Source organism: Danio aesculapii, chromosome 13, assembly GCF_903798145.1.
Source record: "Danio aesculapii chromosome 13, fDanAes4.1, whole genome shotgun sequence".
NCBI classification, from domain to species: domain Eukaryota; kingdom Metazoa; phylum Chordata; class Actinopteri; order Cypriniformes; family Danionidae; genus Danio; species Danio aesculapii.
In genome coordinates this window covers 1,922,109-1,949,186 of record NC_079447.1, presented here as the reverse complement: position 1 = coordinate 1,949,186, position 27,078 = coordinate 1,922,109, and the positions used below count along the sequence as shown (strand labels likewise).

The following is a 27,078-nucleotide window of genomic DNA, read 5'->3' as shown; positions in this document are numbered from 1 at the left end:
TACCAGAATTTTATGCAAGATCCACTTTAACGTGTGATAGGACTAAAAAGAAGTATCTTATAGGACTAATAAGTATCTTAAGTCAAATGAGTAGTGGCTTGGACCCGGAAACGGTATTCCAAATTAGGCGTGGGCCGGTATAAGATTCTGACGGTATGATAACCTTGGATAAAAATATCACGGTCTTGTGAATTATTACTATTTTATCTCTCCCCCCCCCCCCCCCCCCCTTTGAACAATATAATACACTTGTTTCTGTAGGATTCATTTACTTTCTTTTCGGCTTAGTCCCTTTATTAATCTGGGGTTGCCACAGCATATGTTTTACGCAGTAGATGCCTTTCCAGCTGCAACCCATCACTGAGAAACAACCATGCACACACATTCACACACATACACTGTAGTCAATTTTAGCACACCCAATTCATCTATACCACATGTCTTTTGGGTTTGTGGGGGAAACTCAGAATCAGAAAGAGCTTTATTGCCAGGTATGTTCACACATACGAGGAATTTGTTTTGGTGACAGAGCTTCTACAGTGCTACAGGATAACAGAGACAGGACAAAAATCAGATGATAAATATATTTAAAAAAATTGAAGTAGTGAGTGCAAATATACAGATTGACAAGTTTATGTACGTGTTTATTACTATATACAACGTTATATGTGCAGCTGTTATGTGCAAATTGGCATGTAAAGTGTGTTGTTAAGTGTATATGTGTATAAAAGTGTATAGCAAGTAGTGATGTTGGCTCCACAATTATTGGAACTGGACTGAGGCTGAATCTTCTTGCTGTGAGGCAACAGCGCTGCACAACTGCGTTGCCAGTATTTACTTCATCAGAATATTTTATAAAAAAAAAATTACATACAGTGGCATGGTGGCTTCACAGCAAGAAGGTTGCTGCTTGGAGTCCTGGCTGGGCCAGTTGGTGTTTCTGTGTGGAGTTTGCATGTTCTCCCCGTGTTGGCGTGGGTTTGCTCCAGGTGCTCCGGATTCACCCACAGTCCAAACACATGCGCTATAGGGGAATTGATGAACTAAATTGGCTGGAAGGGCAATTGCTGCGTAAAACATATGCTGGAGAAGTTGGCGGTTCATTCCGATGTGGCGACCTCTGATAAATATATATTGTCGAAGGATAATTAATGAATGAATAATTCCATATGCTTTACTAAACACCTAGACTTGAGACAAATGATGTTTAACAGCTTCAGGATCTGATATAATATTTTTTCTTCTGGAGAAAGTCTTATTTGTTTTATTCCGGCTAGAATAAAAGCAGTTTTAATAGTTTTAAAGCCATTTTATGGTCAATATTATTAGCCCCCTTAAGCTATATTTGTTTAGGATTGTCTCCAGAACAAACCACTGTTATACAATGACTTGCCTAATTACCCTAACTTTACCCTAATTAACCTAGTTAAGCCTTTAAATGTCACTTTAAGCTGAATACTAGTGTCTTGAAGAATATCTAGTCTAATATTATGTACTGTCATCATGATCAAAGAGAAAATAAATCAGTTGTTAGAAATTAGTTAATTAAAATCACTGTATGCTGTGATCTATCGCTGCACAGCAATTTCTGCAATCACATTCAACAGTTGCAGCAGAATCAAAGGCATCTCAGTTTATTCATGCTGTGCAAACACAAGCTAATCTGTGCTGGGTGACGTTGCATCAGCCAGGCGTCAGCTGTTTGTCCTGGCCTTCAAAGAGCCAGCAAAAAAAAAACATCAAATGCCGAAAAACGCTGAAGCATCAGATAGCGCTCACAAAAACATGCATGTCTGCTGGCACTGTTTATGTGCATGTGGCTGTTTGGATTATGAAAATATAGCTGATGTCGTGGCTGTGGTTTTAGCATGGATTATTGCTGATAAAATAGGTTTCACTTTATTTTATGGGTATAATTTGGGTTAAGCTCAGGTTGGCTCGGTGGTTATTACTGTAGCCTCACAGACAAGAAGGTCGCTGGTTTGATTCCCGGCTGGGTCAGTTGGTGTTTCTGTGTGGAGTTTGCATGTTCTCCCTTTGTTGGCGTGGGTTTCCTCCGGGTGCTCCGGTTTCCCCCACAGTCCAAACACATGCGCTACAGGGGAAGTGATGAACTAAATGGCCATAGTGTATGGATTTTTCCCAAAACTGGGTTGCAGATGAAAGAGCATCCGCTGCGTAAACCATATGCTGGAATAGTTGGTGGTTCACTCCACCATGGCGACCTCTGAAATAGAGACTAAGCCAAAGGAGTTAGGGTTAGAATGTGGGTTAGATGCATGCTTAAATATTTTTGTAAATGCTTTAGAATGTACAGTACATGGAGCATGTGCAGCTAAAGGACACTTTAAAATAAAGTACTAAAAAAATATGCATGAATCCATGTTTGGGTCATTTAAATTCTGTAATCTAACATTTTTTGTGTGAAACAATGATAAACAAAAACTCAATTTCTTTAAAACTAATACCATATCTACTTTTGATTGAAATTATAATCTTAAAATTTATATATATATATATATATATATATATATATATATATATATATATATATATATATATATATATATATATATATATATATATATATATTAAACAAGAAATAGTTCTCATTACCTTTTAGTAAAATACAAATTTTAACAAACAAGCATACAGACACAAAACTTAATATAATTAACATGACACAATTACTAAAATTGTAACAACTTGAAAAGTAAATTATAAATATTATTAATAATGTAACAGTATTTTGTCCAGTTGTTTATTAGCTTTCAAATGTGAGTTCATCTATAGAATACCATATAATTGTGTTGAATTGCATTGAATAGAATAGAATTGTAAAAATCTGTTAAAAAGGAATTGTTGAATTGTATTGAATATAATTGTATACAATAGTACACAATTTTCTAGAGTATAATAGAATAGTTTAGGATGAATAGAGTTGTGTGGAATAGAATAGTAAAGGGCTGAATAGAATTGTAGGGAATAGTATAGACAATATTTGAATAGAATACAATTGCATATACCATTGTGTAGAATAGAATATTAAAGAAAATGGTGTAGAATATAATTGTGTAAAATGTATGGAACAGTATAGAACTGTGATAAATTATTTTGAAAAGAATTGTTGAATTGTATTAAATAGAATTGTGTATATAATAGAACAAAATTGTTTAGAGGAGTTGTTTAGTAGAATAGTATAGTGTTGAATAGAATTGCATATAATAGTACACTTGTACAGAGCAGTTTTTAATAGAATAGTATAGGGTTGAATAGAATTGTATAGACTACAGGTGTGTGGAATAGAATATTAAAAAATATAATGGTGTAGAATAGAATTGTGTAAAACTGTTTGGAATCATATAGAAATGTACAGAACTGTGATAAATTTATTTAAAAGAATTGTTGAATTGTATTGAATAGAATTGTATATGATAGTACACAATTGTATTGAGCAGTACAAAATAGAATTGTGTTCAATAGAAAAGTATGGAGTTGAAAAGAATTTTGTGCAGTTGTTTAGAATCTATATAGAATTTGTATAGAAAACTATTTTGTAGAATAAAATATTAAAGAAAAAAAGTGTAAAATAGAATGTACAAAATTGCTTGACAGTATAGAATATAATTGTACAGAACTGTTGAAAATGATTAAAAATAATTGTTGAACTGAATTGTATTGAATAGAATTGTATATAACAGTACACAATTGTATTGAGCAGAATAGAATTGTTTAATAGAGTAGTATAGGGTTGAATAGAATTGTGTGGAATAATAAAGACTGTATTTGTGTAATGTATAAATGTGTAGAAAGCAATCACATAGACTACAATAGTGTAGAATAGAATATTAAAGAAAATAATGGTAGAATATAATTGTGTAAAATTGTATGGATCAGAATAGAATTGTAAAGAACTGTAATGAAAATGAAAATGAATGTTGAATTGTATTGAATAGAATTTTTATATAATAGTACACAATTGTAATGAGCAGTATAAAATAGAATTGGGTTTAATAGAATAGTATAGGGTTGAAAAGAATTGTGTAGAATACAATAGCATAGACTACAGTTGTGTAGAATGTAATATCAAAGAAAATAACGTAGAACTGTATTGTGTAAAATTGCATAGACTAGTATAGAATAGAATTATATAGAATGGTGTTGTATAGAATAGAATTGTGTGGCGTAATATTGAATAGAATAGATTTTTTCTCATCTGAATTCTTTAGCACTCTGATTTCATCTCACAGGGTAAATGAAGTCTTTAAATGCAGCAGAATGGCTCTGAACATTACACTTTATTGCAAGTGATTTTTACTCTTAATTGCTCAGCCTATAATAAGTGCATCTGATCACTGATTGAAAGCATTTAAAAGCTTGAAAACAGTATTTATGTTGTCAGGATTTCCCTAAATTCAGCCCATATGAATGCACAGAGGTGTTCAGACTACATTGACTACTTGACTAGCGTGAATTATATTAGCAAGGGAATGCAGATCGAAATGCCTCTTAATTCAGTTTTAATCAGACGAATGCAATGCATTAAAGCCTGTTGAGATGTTTTCTGATGAAATAATGGTTTGTTTTGTGTGTGCACTGATGTGGAGCGCCACGGTGAGCTTTATCTCAGTGTTTCCTGTAATTCTATGCAAAAGAGCTTTTTGTATCACACCTGCAAGGCCAGGGAATCTGCTCACCATCACAAAACCTCTTCTGGACACGATGACTCTAAAACTGTGCTGTAATTTGCATGCTTTAGATGTGCACTTAGAATAATGCTGAATAGAATTGTACATAATATAAATAGAATAGTATTGGATAGAATAGTATAGAATATAAATGTATAGTGCTGAATAGAACGTGACTGTATTGTGTAGAATAATATAGAATAGAATTTTATAGAGTAGAATAGACTAGAGAATAGAGTTGTGTAGAACAGCTGCAATGCCAAGCAATCTATTCATCTTCTCAAAAGAATAGAATATAATTCCATAGAATAAGATTGAATAGAGTTTTACAGAATAGAAGTAAATAGAATTGCATAGGATCGTGTTGGATAGAATAGTATAGAATAGAACTGAGTAGAATTCAATTTTTTTTTAAAAAACTGTTGAATTTAATCAAATGGGGTTGTATTTAAAAAAAAAAAGAGTTGAATAGACTTGTATAGAATATGGGCAAGGTTGTGTAGAATAGTGCTAAATAGAACGTGATTGGATTTATTTGTACAAAATAGAGTTTGTGTATAATAGAACTGTATTGGATCGTTTTGTGTAAATTAATATAGAATTATATAAAGTAGAATAGATTTATATCAAATAGAGTTGTATCGAACAAAGCAAATCTTCACAAAAGTATAGAATTGAGATGCAAATAGAATTACAGAGGATAGTGTTTGGATGGAATAGAACTGAGTAGATTAGAACTAAATTGTATAAAATACAATTGAACAAAATCAAATAGGGTTGTAAGAAATAATTGAATAGAATTGTATAGAATATACTGTAAGTTGATATGATTGCATAGAATAGTGCTGATTAGAATAATATTGAATGTATGTATAAGTATAATAGAACTCTTTATAGTCATGTTGTGTAGAATAATATGGAGTTGAATTCTATAGAGTAGAATAGATTTGTGACCAATAGAATTATTCAAATAGCTGCAAGGCCAGGGAATATGTTTACAAAATCTCTTCTGAGCATTGAGTCTACATCTGTGCGGTAATTTGCATGCATGTAATGTGCAAATAGAATAGTGTTGAATAGAATTGTATAGAATACATTTAAATAGAACTGTGAAGAATATGATTAAATGTAATTGGATATATAAATATCTACTATAAATTTATAGAATTGAACTGAATAGAATAGAACAGGGTTGTATCAAATATAATTTAATAGAATTGTATTGAATATAAGTGGGCAGGGTTGTATAGAATAGTGCTGAATAGAATGTGATTGTCTTGTATTGTGTAGAATAATATTGAATATAATTCTATATAGTAGAATAGACTTGTATCAAATAGAGTTGTATCAAACAGTTGCAGGGCCAAGCAATCTATTCATCTTCACAAAAGAATAAAATAGATTTGCATATAATGAGATTGAATAGAATTGTACAGAAAAGAAGTGAATAGAATTGTATAGGATAGTGTTAGATAGAATAGAATAGTACAGAATGGAACTGAGTAGATTACAATTATATTGTATAAAAATAACTGAAGTAAATCAAATAGGGTTTTATGAAAGTTATAGAGTTAAATAGAATGTGGGCAGGGTTATATAAAATAGAGCTGAATAGAATGTGATTGGATTTAATTGCACACAATATAGTTTGTGTAAAATAGAACTATTGGATCATTTTGTGTAGAATAATATAGAATAAATTATATAAAGCATACATTTTTATCAAATTATAGTTCTGTTGAACAGCTGCAAGGCCAAGCAATTTGTTTATCTTAACTAAGGAATAGAATAGAATTGCATAGAATAAGATTGGATAGAATTGTACAGAATGGAATTGAATATAATAAGTGGGTAGGGTGGTTTAGAATAGTGCTGAATAGAACATGATTGTATATAATTGTACAGAATAGAGTTTGTATGTAATAGAGCTGTATTGGATAATTTTGTGTAGAATAATATGAAATAAAGTAGAATTGATTTGTATCAAATAGAGTTGTATCAAACGAAGCAACCCTTCACAAAAAATTAAATAGACTTGCATACAATAAAATGAAATAGAATTGTACAGAATAGAAGTAAATAGAACTGCATAGGATATTGGATAATGTTGTGTTGGATAGAATAGTACGGTATAGAACTAAGTAGATTAGAATTGGATTGTGTAAAATAGAATTGATCAAAATCAAATTCAATTCAATTCAATTCACCTTTATTTGTATAGCGCTTATACAATGTAGATTGTGTCAAAGCAGCTTCACATAAAAGGTCATAGTAAATAGGAACAGTGTAGTTCAGTTTGTAGTGTTTAAGTTCAGTTCAGTTGAGCTCAGTGTGGTTTAATAATCACTACTGAGAGTCCAAATATTGAAGAGCAAATCCAACGATGCGCAGCTCTACAGATCCTGAACCATGCAAGCCAGTGGCGACAGCGGAGAGGGAAAAAAAACTTCACTAAAGGCGGAAGTGAAGAAAAAAAACCTTGAGAGAAACCAGGCTCAGTAGGGCACGACCATTTTAATTTCTCCGCTGGCCAAACGTCTTGTGCAGAGCTGCAGTCTCAGTGGCGGAGGCTGGAAGCTGGCCTCAGCGAAGACTCGTCTGTCTCTGGAGCGTCATAGGAAACAGTCTCATGTTCTCCACTCTTCCATGACCATCGCAGTAGTTGTTCAGGATACGGCCTGGTCCAGCATATGGAAACCTTGGGATCATCTCGTCGTTGGTCTTGGATCGAATCAGTGACTCTGCATAGTCTGAGGGCCTCGGGAAGAGTATCCCCAGGTGGAAATGGAGAATAAAGAAAATAATTAGCGTAGCTGATGAGGTTGTAAGAAATAGTTTAATAGAATTGTATAGATCATAAGTGGATAGAACTGTATAGAATAGTGCTGAATAGAGTAATATTGAATGCAAGTAAACAGAATAAAGCTGAATCGAATAAAACTGAATCGATTTTTATATAGTTGCATAGAATATAACCTGCATATAATAGAACGCTGTATAATCACATTGTGTAGACTATTGTCGAATTGAATTTTATAGAGTAGAATAGGTTTGTATCCAATAGAATTGTGTCAAATAGCTGCAAGGCCTAGGGAATCTGTTCACTGTCACCAAACCTTTTCTACACACTCAAACTGTGCTGTAATTTGCATGCTTTTGATGTGCACTTAAAACATGTGCTTAGCTGGAGATGTTGAAGCACATTGTTTTGAGTGTGTGCTCGCAGCGTATTCACACTGACAGGGATTCTATTGCTAAAGTGCTTCTGAGATGAGCGCTTTGTTTTGAAGCAGAAGCATGAAAGTGCTGGTTAAACTGCAGCCTGGTTTTCTCTCCTCTGTTTCCGTCAATTGACCGCATGCATGGAATATACTTAAGCCAGCTTGAAACTTCTGCTGAAAGGCTGGTGTGACTTTATCTTCAATTTCATGAGTTTCCCTCCTTTAACATCACTGGTAGTGTAATGCAGTCCCTCCAGGATTTTGCAAGTGCTTTAAAAATATGAATACATATTGCAGCCTAAATGATTTATCTGAAAACTAATGGCATTATTTGCTTCAGGTCTTGTGTGTTGCTGTGAAAATACAGAGAATCTTGTAAACCATTTTTATTTTATGACTCGTTTGATCTTGAAGAGGTAAGAGATCAGAATATAGTCAGTTAAACAAACATAAGCATTCATGTATTTGTTCAACCATAAAACAAGAGGAAAATACATTTAATTATTAAATCGCCATGAGGGAACAACAGCTCAGCACTGCATGTATCATCTATAGCAGTGTTTCTCAACCACATTCCTGAAGGACCACCAGCTCTGCACATTTTGCATGTCTCCCTAACCAAACACACCTGATTCAGATCATCAGCTCATTAGCAGAGACTGAAAGACCTGAAGACCTGAAATGGCTGTGACAAAGGAGACGTCCAAAACATGCAGTGCTGGTGGTCCTCCAGGAACATGGTTGAGAAACACTGATCTATTGAGAAAACAGTTTTTTTTTAATATTTTATTTATAATGTAAATAATTATGATTTTCCCCAAAAAAATCAGACGCATGAAACTCTAAAATATTAGGGGAATACATGCTTTAGATGATTTAAATTTTTAAAATAACTATATAGAATTGTGTATAATATTATAGTCACCGGCCACTTTATTAGGTACACCTGTTTAAAGGTGATTTAAGTGACTTTGAATGTTGCATGATTCTTGGTGCTGTATTTCAGTAACTGCTGATCTACTGGGATTTTCACGCACAACCATCTCTAGGGTTTACAGAGAATGGTCTGAGAGAGATAATATCCAGTGAGCGGCAGTTCTGTGGGCGCAAATGCCTTGTTGATGCCAGAGGTCAGAGGAGAATGGCCAGACTGGTTCCAGCGGATAGAAAGGCAACAGTAACTCAAATAAGCACTCGTTACAACCGAGGTCTGCAGAAGAGCATCTCTGAACACACAACACGTCCAACCTTGAGGCAGATGGGCTACAGCAGCAGAAGACCACACCGGGTGCCGCTCCTGTCAGCTAAGAACAGGAAACTGAGGCTACAATTCACACAGGCTCACCAAAACTGGACAATAGAAGATTGGAGAAACGTTGCCTGGTCTGATGAGTCTCCATTTCTGCTGCCACATTCGGATGCTCGGCTCAGAATTTGACCTCAACAACATGAAAGCATGGATCCATCCTGCCTTGTATCAGCGGTTCAGGCTGGTGGTGGTGGTGTAATGGTGTGGGGGAGATTTTCTTGGCACACTTTGGGTCCATTAGTACCAATTGAGCATGGTGTCAACACCACAGCCTACCTGAGTATTGTTGCTGACCATGTCCATCCCTTTATGACCACAGTGTCTCCATCTTCTGATGGCTACTTCCAGCAGGATAACGCACCATGACATAAAGCGTGAATCATCTCAGACTGGTTTCTTGAACATGACAATAAGTTCACTGTACTCAAATGGCCTCCACAGTCACCAGAACTCAATCCAATAGAGCACTTTTGGGATGTGGTGTAACGGGAGATTGGCATCATGGATGTGCAGCCGAAAATCCTGCAGCAACTGCGTGATGCCATCATGTCAATATGGAGCAAAATCTCTGAGGAATATTTCCAGTACCTTGTTGAATCTACGCCACGAAGGATTAAGGCAGTTCTGAAGGCAAAAACGGGTCCAACCCGGTACTACTAAGGTGTACCTAATAAAGTGGCCAGTGAGCATGTATTGAATTCAACTGTATCTACAGTAATGTGTCTGCATTTAACGGATGGAGTGGAATCTGGGTCTGCAAGCCTCTGGCAGCCGTTGCTCTTTTAGACCAGCAGCGCTTCAGATTTATCTTGAACACGTCTGTATTGTAGCGCAACAATTATTAAGGCTGCTGCAATTAAACTGACAGTTTGCTGTGTAAATGATGTTCGTTCTGCCCCATCAGACTCTGGACAATCAGAGCCAAATCAATTCTCACACACTATTTTTCTATGTCTTCCCTCCTCCTTTTCATTGCACTTCTGTTTAATTCTACAAATTATTTCACTTCCCCATTAGCATTATTTTTCTCCGTCTTTGTCTGCACAGTTCCTCCTTTGTGTTATAATTTTTCAGATGTTAAGATATGACACCATGTTCTACAGTTTTCTATGCAATGCAATTCTATACAGTTCTATTCAATAGAGTTGTATTCAACTGTACTCTATACTATTGCTTTTCTGCTGAGATTTCACGTGGTATGATAGATCTCAGCTGATATATTCATATTTTGAATTGTGTTTTTATTTTCTCTTTCACTTTTAATATTTAGCTTATTTCAGTTCATTCATTCATTTTCCTTTGTCCCTTTATTTATTAGAGGTCACCACAGAGAAATGAACCGCCAACTTGTCCAGCATATGTTTTACACAGCAGACGCCCTTCTAGCAGCAACCCAGTACTGGGAAACACCCATACACACTCATTTACGCACACTCATACACTACGCACAATTTAGTTCATCACTTCTCCTATAGCGCATGTGTTTGGACTGTGGGGGAAATCGGAGCACCCTGAGGAAACCCACACCAACACGGGGAGAACATGCAAACTCCACACAGAAATGCCAACTGATCCAGCCCGGACTTGAACCAGTGACCTTCTTGCTGTGAGGTGACCGTGCTGCCAGTTTCAAAGAGATAAAGTATTCATTTCATATTGATAATGGGTTTTATTTTTATATATTTTATCACTGTAATTTAGTTAGTTTTGGTCAGTTTAACGTCTTCTGATATATTTAAAGCAATTTGTAATGATTTTATCTATTTTTAGTTGAATAAACACTGTACAGACAATCTATAACAAACAGCAATTGCATAATCGAATTTTATGGAATAAAATTATGCAGACTATTATAGAATAGAGGGCAGCATGGTGGCACTGTGGCCTCACAGCAAGAACGTTGCTGGTTCGAGCCCCGGCGGGGTCAGTTGACATTTCTGTGTGGAGTTTGCATGTTCTCCCCGTGTTGGTGTGGGTTTCCTCCGGGTGCTCCGGTTTCCCCCACAGTCCAAACACCTGCGCTATAGGAGAATTGATTAACTAAATTGGCCATAGTGTATCCGTAGTGTATGTGTTTGTGTAAATGAGTACAGTATGTATGGGTGTTTCCCAGTGCCAAGTTGCAGCTGGAAGGGCATCCGCTATGTAAAACATATGCTGGAATAGTTGGTGGTTCATTCCACTGTAGCGACCTCTGATAAATAAAGGATTAAGCTGAAGGAAAATGAATAGAATTATAGAATAGAATTGTGCTGAATAATATTGAACAGAATTTGTATCGAATTGGGTTGAATAGAATAGCTTAGAATAGACTTGTGTAGAATAGAATTGATCAATAGAATTGCTTAGCATAGTATATAAGTAGATATATAGTTGTGATAAATTGCATAAAATATAATAGTGTAGAAATGAATAGAGAAGTACAGAATGAATTATGTAGAATATTATTGAATAGAATTGTGTAGAATAGTAGTGAAATATTGAGAAAAAAAAATATATATAAAATATATATTTTTATTTATTTATTTATTTTGTTTTATAGAATACAAGTGTATAGAATAGCATAGAAATATATAAAATAGTTCAATATAGAGATGGGTTGAATGGAATTATATAGAATAACACAATAGTATTACATAATTTTTGTAGAATTGTATAGAATAGACTTGCCTATGATGTAATGGTATAGGATAGAATAGAGCTTTATAGAATTGTATTAAATATGATTGTGTAGAATGGAATTGCATATTCAATGAACTTTTAAGAATTTAGAGTATTTAGATTTTTTTATTAGAATCCCAGAACTTATTTCAGAAGAACTCCGAATAAAATCAAACCTTAAAATCAAATAGAAGTGGAAAAAATATGTATAGAATAGTATAGAATTACAGATGTAATACTAGTGCAAAATAGAATTGTGTTGAATATAATTGTTGAATAGAACTGTTATAGAAATGTTTAAGTAGTATTGCAAATAATAGAATCTTGTAGAATCAATTAGAATAATGTTTAATTGAATACATTTGTGTGTAGAAGAGAACTTTATGTAATGGCATTTACTGTAAATGTGTAAAATAGCAGAACATACAATACTCTAGAAATGTATATAATATTGAATAGAATTGTGCAGAATATTATATAATAGAATTGTTGAATGGAATTGTATAGAATTGCACAAAATAGTATTGCAAAATTTTGTAGAATTGTATAGAATGTAATTGCATAGGATAGAATTGCTGTGTGTGTGTGTGTGTGTGTGTGTGTGTGTGTGTGTGTGTGTGTGTGTATGTCACTGTATTAAAAATAATTACAAATACTTGAGTCAGGGGCGTAGCAACTGGGGGGAGGATGGGGGGGGGGGGTACGTCCCCCTCACTTTTAGAGACAGACCATTTAGAAACGGGTGATTAATAATTATATGAACGTATGATCTCATACAGCCCCCCCCCCCCCAACACACACACACTTAAAATGTCCGCTACGCCCCTGACTTGAGTAGAATAGAACTGCGTATGGAATTGACATTTTTCATTCCACTTTAGATTAGACAATATCTCTCAGATGAATAAGAAGCTTGCTTTTCTGAGATAAAATCAAACCTTAAAATCTAATTCAAGTGGAAAAAGAACAAATTAAAAGTCTTACTATAAATAACAGCAATTCCTCCACTCCTCTGTCTCCATCCATCCATTCTTTTCCTCCTTTATTTTTATTTTTGATATAAGCCTTGGCTGTATTTATTGCGACAGTACAGAGGAACAGTCCTGAATTGATTGTGTTTCTTGCGAAGTGGAACCGTTTAGCACAGATGGAGAGAGACGTCCCGCTGCGTGGAGATGCAGACTTATAATTTAGCCAGAATTGTATTTCAGGTTCTCTATTCTTAACAGAACGCCAAGCGGTTTTCTTTGCTCCAGTGAGGAACGGGAGTATTAGCAGACTTCACAATGACTTCTGCAATCACACCGCTTTTGTTTAGCGTTTCGCCTGCTGGCAAATAAAGACGTCTTTCTGGCAGACGCTTAATCATTTGTTAAATCAAGCAAACTCTTATTCAAGGTGCACATTATTACAGCAGGCTTCAGCGAGCGCTGTGCTGTTAAACTCTACACAGGCTGTTATTTGTTTGCTTCGGCTTTACATGAAGTGTGAGAGAAAAACAAAGACAAATTGAACTAAAATTATGCAGATCTATTTTTGTGTCGTGTATGTGGAAACAAATGCAGGGAGATGGAAACAGATGGAGTTTTCAGTGGGGCAGTTTTGCTGTTTATGAATGTCTGACTGAATGGGGAAACTGTTGTTTTTATTTTGCATGATTAATATAAATGTTCATAATCAGAAATGTTTGTTGATTGTTATATTTGACTGTATTTATAAAAAAATAGCACAGAAGAGGAAGAAAAAACAAATAAGGAACAAAGCAGTTGTTATAGGGGTTACAAAATCAAGTCACAATACATTTGAAGCGCAATATCACATATTGTTTACAATGACATACTCAGTCCAGTTTTGCCAGTACTTGTTGCACTTTTTTTGAATTAAGTCTCAGGTTAAATTGAGCTTTACATCACAGATATTAATTACATTTTGCAATATATTCACATAGAATAAAATATATTTTTAATTGTAATAATATAGATTTTTTTTCTCCATATTTGCAGCCTTAGTAAATAGAGAAATTCTAGAAAAATGATTCAGTACTGCTCGATCTAAATAGACTAAATGTAATTAAAACAATAAACCACACTAGATGTATTAAAATGAACATTTTAAAACATTTTATAATGTGAAATTAAGCATTTTCCAAAGCATCTACAAACCCTGGACATTATAAAACAGTGAAAATTAAAAAACGGCCAATATTGACTAAACCCCTCTAGAGCCACAATCATACAGAAATATTGCAAAGCGGTTCCTCCTCTCCTGTACATCACCTTGACTGTCAATGTATCAAGATCTATTGCATCCATGAAGCAGATCAAGAAGTCTGGTCCACCAATCTGGCGCGAGTATAAACAGATATTTTTATTCTACTTTCTCATTTTCTTGATGATACAGAAAAATGCAATATAAAACTACATGCTTATTCACAGGTGTCAAACTCAGTTCCTGGAGAGCCGCAGTTTAGTTTTAAGCCTAATTAGACACACCTACTCAAACTATCTGAGTCCTTTAGGCTTGTTTGAAACCTACAGGTATGTGTTGAAGCAGAGTTGGAACTAAATGTTGAATGGCTGTAGCCCTCCAGTAATTAATGAATTTATTGTCAGCTTCATGTTGCATGGCAGGTGTATTTCTTTATTTTTTTATTTGATATATTTTACATTTTTAATTACTGAAACTGTCAAGCTTGTCAAAAGTCAAGGTGATGTTTTTTGTTGTTGTTTGTTTCAATCTTTTAATAAAATACTAAGTGACCATGTGGATTTATGTATATTAAGTGGACACCACATTGAGTTTCTGTATGTTGTTTCTGCAGTTTATTTGAAATCCTTTATTTCTTTCCTTTCTACTGCATGTTAATAGCAGTAAATTTAATAGTTATTTTTAAATTAGAATAAAATAATATATTTCATGTTGGTTCATTCTGCTGTGGTGACCCCTGATAAATCAGGCACTACTCCACAGGTAAATGAAATTTAATTTAATTTTCTTTTTTAACTTAGTCCCTTATTTAATCTGGGGTAAACCGCCAACTTATCCAGCATATGTTTTACACAGCGGATGCCCTTCCAGCTGCAACGCATCTCTTGGAAACACCAATACACTCTCATTCACACACATGCACTGCGGACAATTTTAGCTTACCCAATTCACCTATACAGCATGTCTTTGGACTGTGGGGGAAACCGGAGCACCCGGAGGAAACCCATGCGAACGTGGGGAGAACATGCAAACTCCACACAGCAATGCCAACTGACCCAGCCGAGGCTCGAACCAACGACCTTTTTGCTGTGAGGCGACAGCACTACCTACTGCGCCACCATCACCTATTTTATTTCATTAAAATTTTTATTTTATTTTATTTTTATCATTTTCTTTCGTCTTAGTCTATGATTTATCACGGGTCATCACAGCAAAATTAACTATTTTATTTTTATTTTTTTTATATTTTATTTTATTTTTTATATTTTAATTTTAATTTTGTTTTTGTTTTGTTTTATTTTATTTTATTATGTTTTATTTTATTTTATTATTTTATTATTATTTTTTTAATTTTTATTTTCCTTCGGCTTAGTCTATGATTTATCAGGGGTCACCACAGCAAAATTAACTATTTTATTTATTTTTTATTTTATTGTTCAGTAAATAACACCTTATTGTTAAGAACAGTATTATACTTCATGTCATTTAAAAACTAAATAGATATTTATAGTTTGACTATGGTTGTGTATTTTCTGTCTTTGTTCAGAACGTCCTGCTGTATTCAGACTTCCAGGAGTCCACCTTCGACCTGCGGCAGCTCCCCAACCACCGCTTCGAGGCCATGGACCGTTTCAGCAAGTGTTTCCTGTTGGTGAAGCTGCAGACGCAGGAGAGCAGGGCTGGACGTGACTGGAGGGCGGTGCGGGTGGATCTGGTGGCTCCACCGCTGGAGAGATTCCCATACGCTCTGCTGGGATGGACTGGATCCACGGTAATATAATCATAAAGAATAGTAAAGAACAGAGTAGAACTGAATAGAATTGTGCAGATTAAATAGTATTGCACTGAACATCAATTAGATTTGTGTATAATTGAATAGAATTGTGTATATGTAAGACAATTTCTCATGTAATAGCATTTACTATAGATGTGTAGAATTGCATAAAATATAATGGAGTGGTATAGAATAGAATTATGCAGAATATAAAATATAAAAAAATAGAGTAGTATAGAATTATGCTAAATATTTTTAGAATGATTGTGTTGAAAAGTATTGAAAAAAGTTTTATATAATTTAATGTAATAGTATAGAATTATATAATATAGTGTACTGTAGTGTATATTGGTATAGAAGTGTCTACCAAGGAATTGCGTAGAGAGTAATTGTTTAGCATGGTATAGAATTTGGTGCAGGTGGATCTGGTGACTTCACTGCTGGACACTCCATGCTCTTTGGTGGGATGACCTGGATCTATGGTACAAACACACTGCTGCCCTACTCAAACAGCTTCAGACTCGCACTAAAATTGTGTATAACTGTATTTAATAGAATAGTGTAAAATAGAATTGGATAGAACAAGGCAGAATATAACTGTATATAATAGTTTACAATATAATTGTATAGAATTGTATAGAACAAGGTACAATATAACTGTATAGAATAGTTTAGAATATAATTGTATAGAATAGTGTAAAATAGAATTGTAAAGAATAGTGTAGAATAGAATTGTGTAGAATAGTGTAAAATAGAATTGTATAGAACAAGGTACAATATAACTGTATAGAATAGTGTAGAATAAAATTGTTTAGAATAGTGTAGAATCTAATTGTATAGAATAGTGTAGAGAATAGTATAGAATAGAATTGTATAGAATAGTGTCGAATATAATAGTATAGAATAGTGTAAAATAGAATTGTATAGAACAAGGTACAATATAACTGTATAGAATAGTGTAGAATAAAATTGTATAGAATTGTAAAGAATAGTGTGGAATATAATAGTATAGAATAGTGTAAAATAGAATTGTATAGAACAAGGTACAATATAACTGTATAGAATAGTGTAGAATAAAATTGTTTAGAATAGTGTAGAATCTAATTGTATAGAATAGTGTAGAGAATAGTATAGAATAGAATTGTATAGAATAGTGTAGAATATAATAGTATAGAATAGTGTAAAAATAGAATTGTATAGAACAAGGTACAATATAACTGTATAGAATAGTGTAGAATAAAATTGTTTAGAATAGTGTAGAATCTAATTGTATAGAATAGTGTAAAATAGAATTGTAAAGAATAGTGTAGAATAGAATTGTATAGAATAGTGTGGAATATAATAGTATAGAATAGTGTAAAATAGAATTGTATAGAACAAGGTACAATATAACTGTATAGAATAGTGTAGAATAAAATTGTTTCGAATAGTGTAGAATCTAATTGTATAGAATAGTGTAAAGAATAGTGTTGAATAGAATTGTATAGAATAGTGTAGAATATAATAGTATAGAATAGTGTAAAATATAATTGTATAGAAGAGTGTAGAATATAATAGTATAGAATAGTATAAAATAGAATTGTATAGATTAGTGTAGAATAGAATTGTATAGAATAGTGAAAATTAGAATTGTATAGAATAGTGTAAAATAGAATTGTATAGAATAGTTTAGAATATAATAGTATAAAATAGTATAAAAAGAATTGTATAGAATAGTGTAAAATAAAATTGTATAGAATAGTTTAGAATATAATAGTATAGAATAGTATAAAAAGAATTGTATAGAATAGTGTAGAATAAAATTGTATAGAATAGTGTAGAATATAATTGTATAGAATAGTGTAGAATATAGTATAGAATAGTATAAAATAGAATAGTGTAGAATATAATAGCATAGAATAGTATAAAATAGAAAAGTGTAAAATAGAATTGTATAGAATAGTGTAGAATATAATTGTATAGCATAGTGTAGAATATAGTATAGAATAGTATAAAATAGAATAGTGTAGAATATAATAGTATAGAATAGTATAAAATAGAAAAGTGTAAAATAGAATTGTATAGAATAGTGTAGAATATAATAGTATAAAATAGAATAGTATAGAATTGTGTAAAATAGAATTGTATAGAATAGTTTAGAATATAACAGTATAGAATAGTGTAAAATAGAATTGTTTACAATAGTATAAAATGGAATTGTATAAAATGGTGTAAAATAGAGTTGTGTAGAATATAATTGTATAAAATAGTGTAGAACATAATAGTATAAAATAGAATTGTTTAGAATAGTGTAGAATATAATTGTTTAGAATAGTGTAGAATATAATTGTTTAGAATAGTGTAGAATATAATAGTTTAGAATAGTGTAGAATATAATTGTTTAGAATAGTGTAGAATATAATAGTTTAGAATAGTGTAGAATATAATTGTTTAGAATAGTGTAGAATATAATTGTTTAGAATAGTGTAGAATATAATAGTTTAGAATAGTGTAGAATATAATTGTTTAGAATAGTGTAGAATATAATTGTTTGGAATAGTGTAGAATATAATTGTTTAGAATATAATTGTTTAGAATATAATTGTTTAGAATATAATTGTTTAGAATATAATTGTTTAGAATAGTATAGAATATAATTGTTTAGAATAGTATAGAATATAATTGTTTAGAATAGTGTAGAATATAATTGTTTAGAATATAATTGTTTAGAATAGTATAGAATATAATTGTTTAGAATAGTGTAGAATATAATTGTTTAGAATCGTGTAGAATATAATTGTTTAGAATATAATTGTTTAGAATAGTATAGAATATAATTGTTTAGAATAGTATAGAATATAATTGTTTAGAATAGTGTAGAATATAATTGTTTAGAATATAATTGTTTAGAATAGTGTAGAATATAATAGTTTAGAATAGTGTAGAATATAATTGTTTAGAATAGTATAGAATATAATAGTTTAGAATAGTATAGAATATAATTGTTTAGAATAGTATAGAATATAATTGTTTAGAATAGTGTAGAATATAATTGTTTAGAATATAATTGTTTAGAATAGTGTAGAATATAATAGTTTAGAATAGTGTAGAATATAATTGTTTGGAATAGTGTAGAATATAATTGTTTAGAATATAATTGTTTAGAATATAATTGTTTAGAATATAATTGTTTAGAATAGTATAGAATATAATTGTTTAGAATAGTATAGAATATAATTGTTTAGAATATAATTGTTTAGAATAGTATAGAATATAATTGTTTAGAATAGTGTAGAATATAATTGTTTAGAATATAATTGTTTAGAATAGTATAGAATATAATTGTTTAGAATAGTGTAGAATATAATTGTTTAGAATAGTATAGAATATAATTGTTTAGAATAGTGTAGAATATAATTGTTTAGAATATAATTGTTTAGAATAGTATAGAATATAATTGTTTAGAATAGTATAGAATATAATTGTTTAGAATAGTGTAGAATATAATTGTTTAGAATAGTATAGAATATAATTGTTTAGAATAGTGTAGAATATAATTGTTTAGAATATAATTGTTTAGAATAGTATAGAATATAATTGTTTAGAATAGTATAGAATATAATTGTTTAGAATAGTATAGAATATAATTGTTTAGAATAGTATAGAATATAATTGTTTAGAATAGTGTAGAATATAATTGTTTAGAATATAATTGTTTAGAATAGTATAGAATATAATTGTTTAGAATCGTGTAGAATATAATTGTTTAGAATATAATTGTTTAGAATAGTATAGAATATAATTGTTTAGAATAGTGTAGAATATAATTGTTTAGAATAGTATAGAATATAATTGTTTAGAATAGTATAGAATATAATTGTTTAGAATCGTGTAGAATATAATTGTTTAGAATATAATTGTTTAGAATAGTATAGAATATAATTGTTTAGAATAGTATAGAATATAATTGTTTAGAATAGTATAGAATATAATTGTTTAGAATAGTGTAGAATATAATTGTAAAAATGATATGAAATAGAATACTGTAGACTAGAATTGTATAGAATTGCATCGCATAAAATAGTTTAGAACAGAACTGTATTGAAATAGTATAGAATTGTATAGGATAGATTATGGGAGAACATAATTGTGTAGAACTGTTTTGATTAGACTAGTGTAGAATAAAATGTACTGAATACAGTATTGTGGAACAGAATAGTTTGCATGTTCTCCCTGCGTTCGCATTCCTCTGGGTGCTCTGGTTTCCCCCACAGTCCAAAGACATGCAGTACAGGTGAATTGGGTAGGCTAAATTGACTGTAGTGTATGAGTGTGTGTGGATGTTCCCTAGAGATGGGTTGCAGCTGGAAGGGCATCCGCTGTGTAAAAACCTGCTGGATAAGTTCATTCCGCTGTGGCGACCCCAGATTAATAAAGGGACTAAGCTGAAAAGAAAATGAATGAATCAACTATTACATAAATTTTATAGAATGTAATCATGAGTTAATACAATTCTATAGAGATCTATTCTATAATGTAAAATTGTACTCTATATTCTGCTAAGTAATTCTATTCAATTTGATAAAATTGCATTTGAAATCATTGTGCAATTCTTTACAATTCCATTCAACACAATTCTTCGCTGCAATCTTCTATTAAACTATTCTATTCTGCAATCTTCTATTAAACACAATTCTATTCAAAACAGTTATATGATATTTTATGCAGTTATATTCTATACAAGATACAATTCAATTTAATACTATTGATTACAACTCTACACAGGACTATTGTAAACTATACAATTCTACTATGCAGTTGTATTCTATGCAATTCAATTCTAAACCATTCTAAACATTACACATCAGTTCTATACTTTGCTATGCAGTTATATTCTAGGGAATTGCATCCTATACAATTATATTTGGTATTATTCTGGGCAATTATAGACAATTTATTCCATACTATTACTATTCTATACAATTCTACTCAATGCTATTCTACACAACACTATAATACACAGTTCTATTATAATATAAGCAATGTGAAGTCTATAGATGTGTCCTTTTTGTTAAAAAACATCAAAATAATTGACATTTTGAGCACTTCAGATTCATAAATCACCCTGTTAATAAGCGCACACAGTAACTTAACACAGTTGCTTAACTTGAGCTCTTTATATCTGACCTCTGGCCTTGACCTCTTGACTTCTGACCTCTGTTTATGTAACAGTACAGCACCGAGCTCTTCATGAGGACCACAGGGCTTCTGAACTTTTCACGATTAATAAATCATGCCATTATGTGCATCTCATTAGAGATTTGAACATTAATTCATGCATTTATTCATGTATCGAAGCGCCTGTGCCTCTTCATGGCATCCATTGGTGGCGTTTACTTGGAGCCCAAGCAGCCGTGACCTGGAGGAGCTTTAGATAATGACAGAAACATTAAAAAGCACTGTGTGTTTGAAGAGTTTAATGGAGGAGCATTTCAGCTGCTCTGCAGGACACGATAAGAGTCTCTGAAGAGATTAAACATGATGCTTAATGCTGCAATCGGACATACAGGTTTATTTTAAAGCTCACTCAGCTTTGTTTACTCTGGAGAAATATATAATATAAAGCAGAAATAACAAAGCTCATCATATTGCTGAGCTGCAGACTCTTTACTGTTTAATGCCTTTGTTTTAGATTAATCTGTTTGCGAACGAGCGGGAAATATTAGTCCTCTGGTTATAAATTATCTGTGTTGATATTTTAATGTATAATGTGATTTATTCAAACAGCGCAAACAGTTTGTGGATCAATATCAACATCCATCTGATACATTTAATCTCTTTAGGATGAGTCTTGTGTTTATGAAAGCTTATTTATAGGTATCTTTTATTCTGTTCTGTTGTATTCTATTTTTTTCTGTTCTATTTTATTCTATTCCATTTTGTTCTGTTCTATTCCGTTTTATTTCATTCTATTCTGGTTTGTTCCGTTCTGTCCTATTCTATTCTATTTTACTCTATTCCATTTTTTTCTGTTCTGTTCTATTCTGTTTTATTTCGTTCTATTCCGTTCAATCCCGTTCTGTTCTGTTATGTTCCATTCTATTCTATTGTTCTGTTCTGTTTCGTTCCATTCTATTGCAATCTATTTAATTCTATTAATTCAATTCTATTCAATTTTTTCTGTTCTTTTCTCTTGTATTCTATTTTATTTTATTCCATTTTTTTCTGTTCTATTCTATTCTGTTTTATTTCGTTCTATTCTGGTCTGTTCCAATCCGTTCTATTCTATTTTGTTATATTCCATTTTTTTTCTATTCTGTTCCGTTCCAACCCATTCTATTTTATTGCATTCTATTCTATGTTCTGTTCTGTTCTGTTGCGTTCCATTCTATTCTATTGTTCGGTTTCGTTCCATTCTATTGCATTCTATTCAATTTTTTCTGTTCTGTTCTCTTGTATTCTATTCTATTCTGTTTTATTTCATTCTATTTTATTCTATTCCATTTTTTTCTATTCTGTTCCGTTCCAACCCATTCTATTCTATGTTCTGTTCTGTTACGTTCCATTCTATTCTATTGTTCTGTACTGTTTCGTTCCATTCTATTACATTCTATTCTATTAATTCAATTCTATTAAATTTTTTCTGTTCTTTTCTCTTGTATTCTATTTTATTTTATTCCATTTTTTTCTGTTCTATTCTATTCTGTTTTATTTCGTTCTATTCTGGTCTGTTCCAATCCGTTCTATTCTATTTTATTCTATTCCATTTTTTTTCTATTCTATTCTGTTCCGTTCCAACCCATTCTATTCTATTGCATTCTATTCTATGTTCTGTTCTGTTCTGTTACGTTCCATTCTATTCTATTGTTCGGTTTCGTTCCATTCGATTGCATTCTATTCTATTCAATTTTTTCTGTTCTGTTCTCTTGTATTCTATTCTATTCTGTTTTATTTCATTCTATTTTATTCTATTCCATTTTTTTTCTATTCTATTCTGTTCCGTTCCAACCCATTCTATTCTATGTTCTGTTCTGTTACGTTCCATTCTATTGTTCTGTACTGTTTCGTTCCATTCTATTACATTCTATTCTATTAATTCAATTCTATTAAAATTTTTTCTGTTCTTTTCTCTTGTATTCTATTTTATTCTGTTCCATTTTTTTTCTATTCTGTTCTATTCTGTTTTATTTCATTCTATTCTGTTTCGTTCTATTCTATTCAATTCTATTTAATTTTTTTCTGTTCTGTTTTCTTGTATTCTGTTCTATTCTATTCCGTTATATTCTATTCTTTTCTGTTTCGTTCCATTCTATTCTATTGCATTCCGTTCTATTCTATTAATTCAATTCTATTCAAATTTTTTTCTGTTCTGTTCTCTTGTATTCTATTCTATTTTTTCGATTTTGTTCTATTGTATTATATTATATTCTGTTCTATTCTATTGTTATATTCTATTATATTCTGTTCTAAACTTGTTATTTTACTTCTATTTTTATGAATTATGCCATAAAGGACATGTAAACACACTTAAATATTTTGCTATAAACTTTACTGACTGGACAAACTCTGAGCTACTGGATGTGAGTGTGGACTGATAGGAGAGAGCTGTTTTAATGAGAATATGATACCGCATGGGGAATGAAAAGTAAACTTCATTTTTTCCCCCGAACAACATAAATGATGACGATGATGGGGTGTGTGTGTCTCCAGGAGTTCACTGTGTGTATGCATGCACTTGGAGGAGGTGTGTGTGTGTGGTTCTTTACTGACTCAGTAGGTGCACCGAATAGCATCAAGCAGCTGTTTGTGTGTGGCTTATCCTTATCCAAACTGCAGCAAAAAGTCCTACATGTTTGATGACAGTCGTTAAATGTCTGTCCTGCACTTCAGTTCTAAAATAGGAATATTTCACATCTTAATTCACATTGATTTGTGTTTACGGTGATTATGACTTGAAATATATTTAAAGTTTCATTCCATCAATGGTAAAAGCCTTTGCTTTTGGACACAGCAACTTTTGAACTCCAGTAAAAAAAGTGGTTACGTCACACTCACCCGCCCAAGCAAACGAGTGACATGCAACTCCAATGCCTGCATGGGTTGCCAGGTGCGTGCAAAGCACTTGAATCCAATCTTTCTTTTTTTTTTTTTTTTTAGAATTTTTTTTTAGAATTTTTTACATTTTAATTGATATGACAGTAGAGTATTGACAGAGAGAGGGGAAGGATCGACATAGGACCACGAGGCAGGAATCGAACTCCGGTCGCTGCGAGCACCGGAGTGCATGTCGTCGCATTACACCACTGGCGCAGACTGAATCCAATCTTGACTCCAATCTTCAGTGCTAAATTCTCCCTCACACTCCATCATAACATCACAACTTACGAGACAACTTTTTACCTTGACGAAAAATCATGAGACAATTTAGTCTCATGAGATCTAATCATCTCCTAATTATTGCTATTTTACTATTAATTAATAATATTTTCTATAATTTAATTATAATTTTATTTAAAAATCTAAATTAATATTATTATTATTAGTTTTAAATTATTGTAATAATTATGTTATTGTTATAGTTAATAAGAAGTAAAATATCTAAAATGTCATTATATTTTCTGTTCTTCCTGCAGCTGTTTGAGCGAGACCTGAGACGCTTCGCCAGACTGGAGAGAGGAAAACTACTGGACAATCACACACTCTACGACAAAACAACGGTACCCCCACAACACACAAACACAATTCTATACAATTCCATCCTCTACAATTATATTAAATGCAATTCTATTCAACCCTATTCTATACAATTTTGTACAACACTGTTCTATAAAATTCTACTCTACACTGCCCCATTCAACACAATTACATTCTACACTATTCAATGCATATTCTATTCTATACAATTCTATACAATACTATTCATTTCTATGCAATCCTGCGCAATGCAATTAAATGCAATACAATTCTATTCAACTCTCTTCTGTGCAATTTTATACTGTACTGTTCTATGCAACTCTATTCTACACTGTCCCATTGAACACAACACAATTCTATTCAATACAATTCTATTACATGCAATTCTATACAATACTAGTCAATAAAATGCTGTTCTATACAATTTCAATGCAATAGTTTGAGTAACAATTCTATTAAATTCCATTCAACAATTCTTTTCAACACTATTCTGTACAATTTTATAAAATGCTGTTCTGTACAATTCTATTCCACACTGCTCCATTCAACAAAACACAATTATATTCTATACAATTCAATGCAATTCTATTCTCTACTATTCTACAAAGTACTGTCCAGTACAATTCTATACTATGCAATCCCACGAAATGCAATTATAAGCAAAACAATTCTATTCAACATTTTTCTGTGCATTCTTATACTGTTCTATACAATTCTTTTCTACGCTGTCCCATTCAACACAGCACAATTCTATTCTTTACTATTCAATACAATTCTATTATATCCAATTTTATACAATGTTCAATACAACTGTATTCTATACAATCCCATGTAATACAATTTTATTCAACACTATTGTGTATAATTATATACAATTCTGTTCAATTTTAATAACAATTTAATTCTGCACTGCTCCATCGAATACAACAAACTTATATTATATACTGTTCAATACAATTTTATTCAATACTATTCTGTGCACTTTTATACAGTACTGCTCTTTACAATTCTATTCTACACTCTCATTCAACACAACACAATTATATTCTATATTATTCTATGCAATTCTATACAATATGGTTCAATACAATTCTGTTCAAAACAATCCCATGCAATACAATTATATGAATAACAAGTCTATTCAATACTAATCTGTGCAATTTCATACCATGCTGTTCTGTACAATTCTATTCTACACTCCTTCATTCAACACAAGACAATTCTACTCCAATCTATTCAATACCATTATATTCTATACAGTTCCATATAGTGCTGTTCAATACAATTGTATGCAACACAACTCTATTCAACACTACTCTGTACAATTGTATGGTGTACTGTTCTGTATAATTCTATTCTAAACTGTATCATTTAACACAACACAATTATATTCTGTACCATTCAGTACAATTCTATTATATGCAATTCTATACAACACTGTTCAATACAGCTTAATTCTATACAATCCCATGCAATTAAATTTTTTAAACACTATTCTGTATAATTTTATACAATACTGTTAAATTTTATGACAATTCTATTCTACACCATTTCATTCAACACAATTATGTTTTATACTATTCAATACAATTCTATTTTGTACTGTACAATCCCACTAAATGCAATTATATGCAAGGCAATTCTATTCTGTGCAAGTTTATACAATACTATTCTATCCTAAACTGTCCCATTCAACCCAACACAATTCTATTATATATATAACTTAAAACAGTTCTACATGTACAGCATATATTATAGACAATTCTATACAGTATCATTCAACAAAATGTTATTCTTTACAATAGCACACAATGCAATTCTATACTATTCTATGCAATGCAGTACTATTCAACTTGTATAAAATTATATTCTATACATAATTCTATGCTATACTATTTAGTAAAATTCTATTCAACACAAACATAATTTGTATGCACACACCAAAAACACAATCTTTGACTCTCTCTCACACACACACGCGCACACACACACACACACACACACACGCACCCTGAATGCTGTCACTGATCTGAATATATGAGGAAATGATGCGTATAGAAGATGAATATGAGAAATCTTTCTAGCTAATCTCTTTGACTCTTTCTGATGCAGCCATGTTTCCCGCACATGCAATATTGTATTATTTGATACCATTGTGGTGAGATTCTGATGATTCGGCATGAATTGAAATGTAATCTCGACAAGCCTCAGAGATTCTTTCGTCGATTAGTCTAGAGCTGCATTTCCATGTCTGTGTGGGAAATCTATGTTAAAAAGAGAGCGTAAATAGCTGCAGCATGTCTCAATCCACCAGTGCTTTTTGAGGTGATACAGCTTAATTTCTCCCAGGGAACAGACCATTGCTCTTGTTCTGTTTAGTGTTGATTGAGTTGAGAGGGCAGAAGCAATTCATTATATCGCAGAGGCCCAGTTTGCGAGTTTTATTCCACAAAATTGTATTTTCTTTGCTGAAAGATTAACAAAAGCATTTGCATAAGGACTGGATTCTGTCCGTCTGTTTATATCTGCTGATCACATGATTTG

At 31.9% G+C, this 27,078-nt stretch overlaps 1 protein-coding gene across 1 annotated transcript in view; it reads left to right on the top strand.

The window, feature by feature from the left end:
* dntt (deoxynucleotidyltransferase, terminal) overlaps window positions 1-27,078 on the top strand; it is a 245,228-nt gene that overhangs the window by 114,401 nt on the left and 103,749 nt on the right. Inside the window, exons 9-10 of the mRNA XM_056471419.1 lie at window positions 15,634-15,858; window positions 24,474-24,557. Coding sequence (XP_056327394.1) covers window positions 15,634-15,858; window positions 24,474-24,557 — 309 coding nt within the window. The remainder of the gene's footprint in view (window positions 1-15,633; window positions 15,859-24,473; window positions 24,558-27,078) is intronic.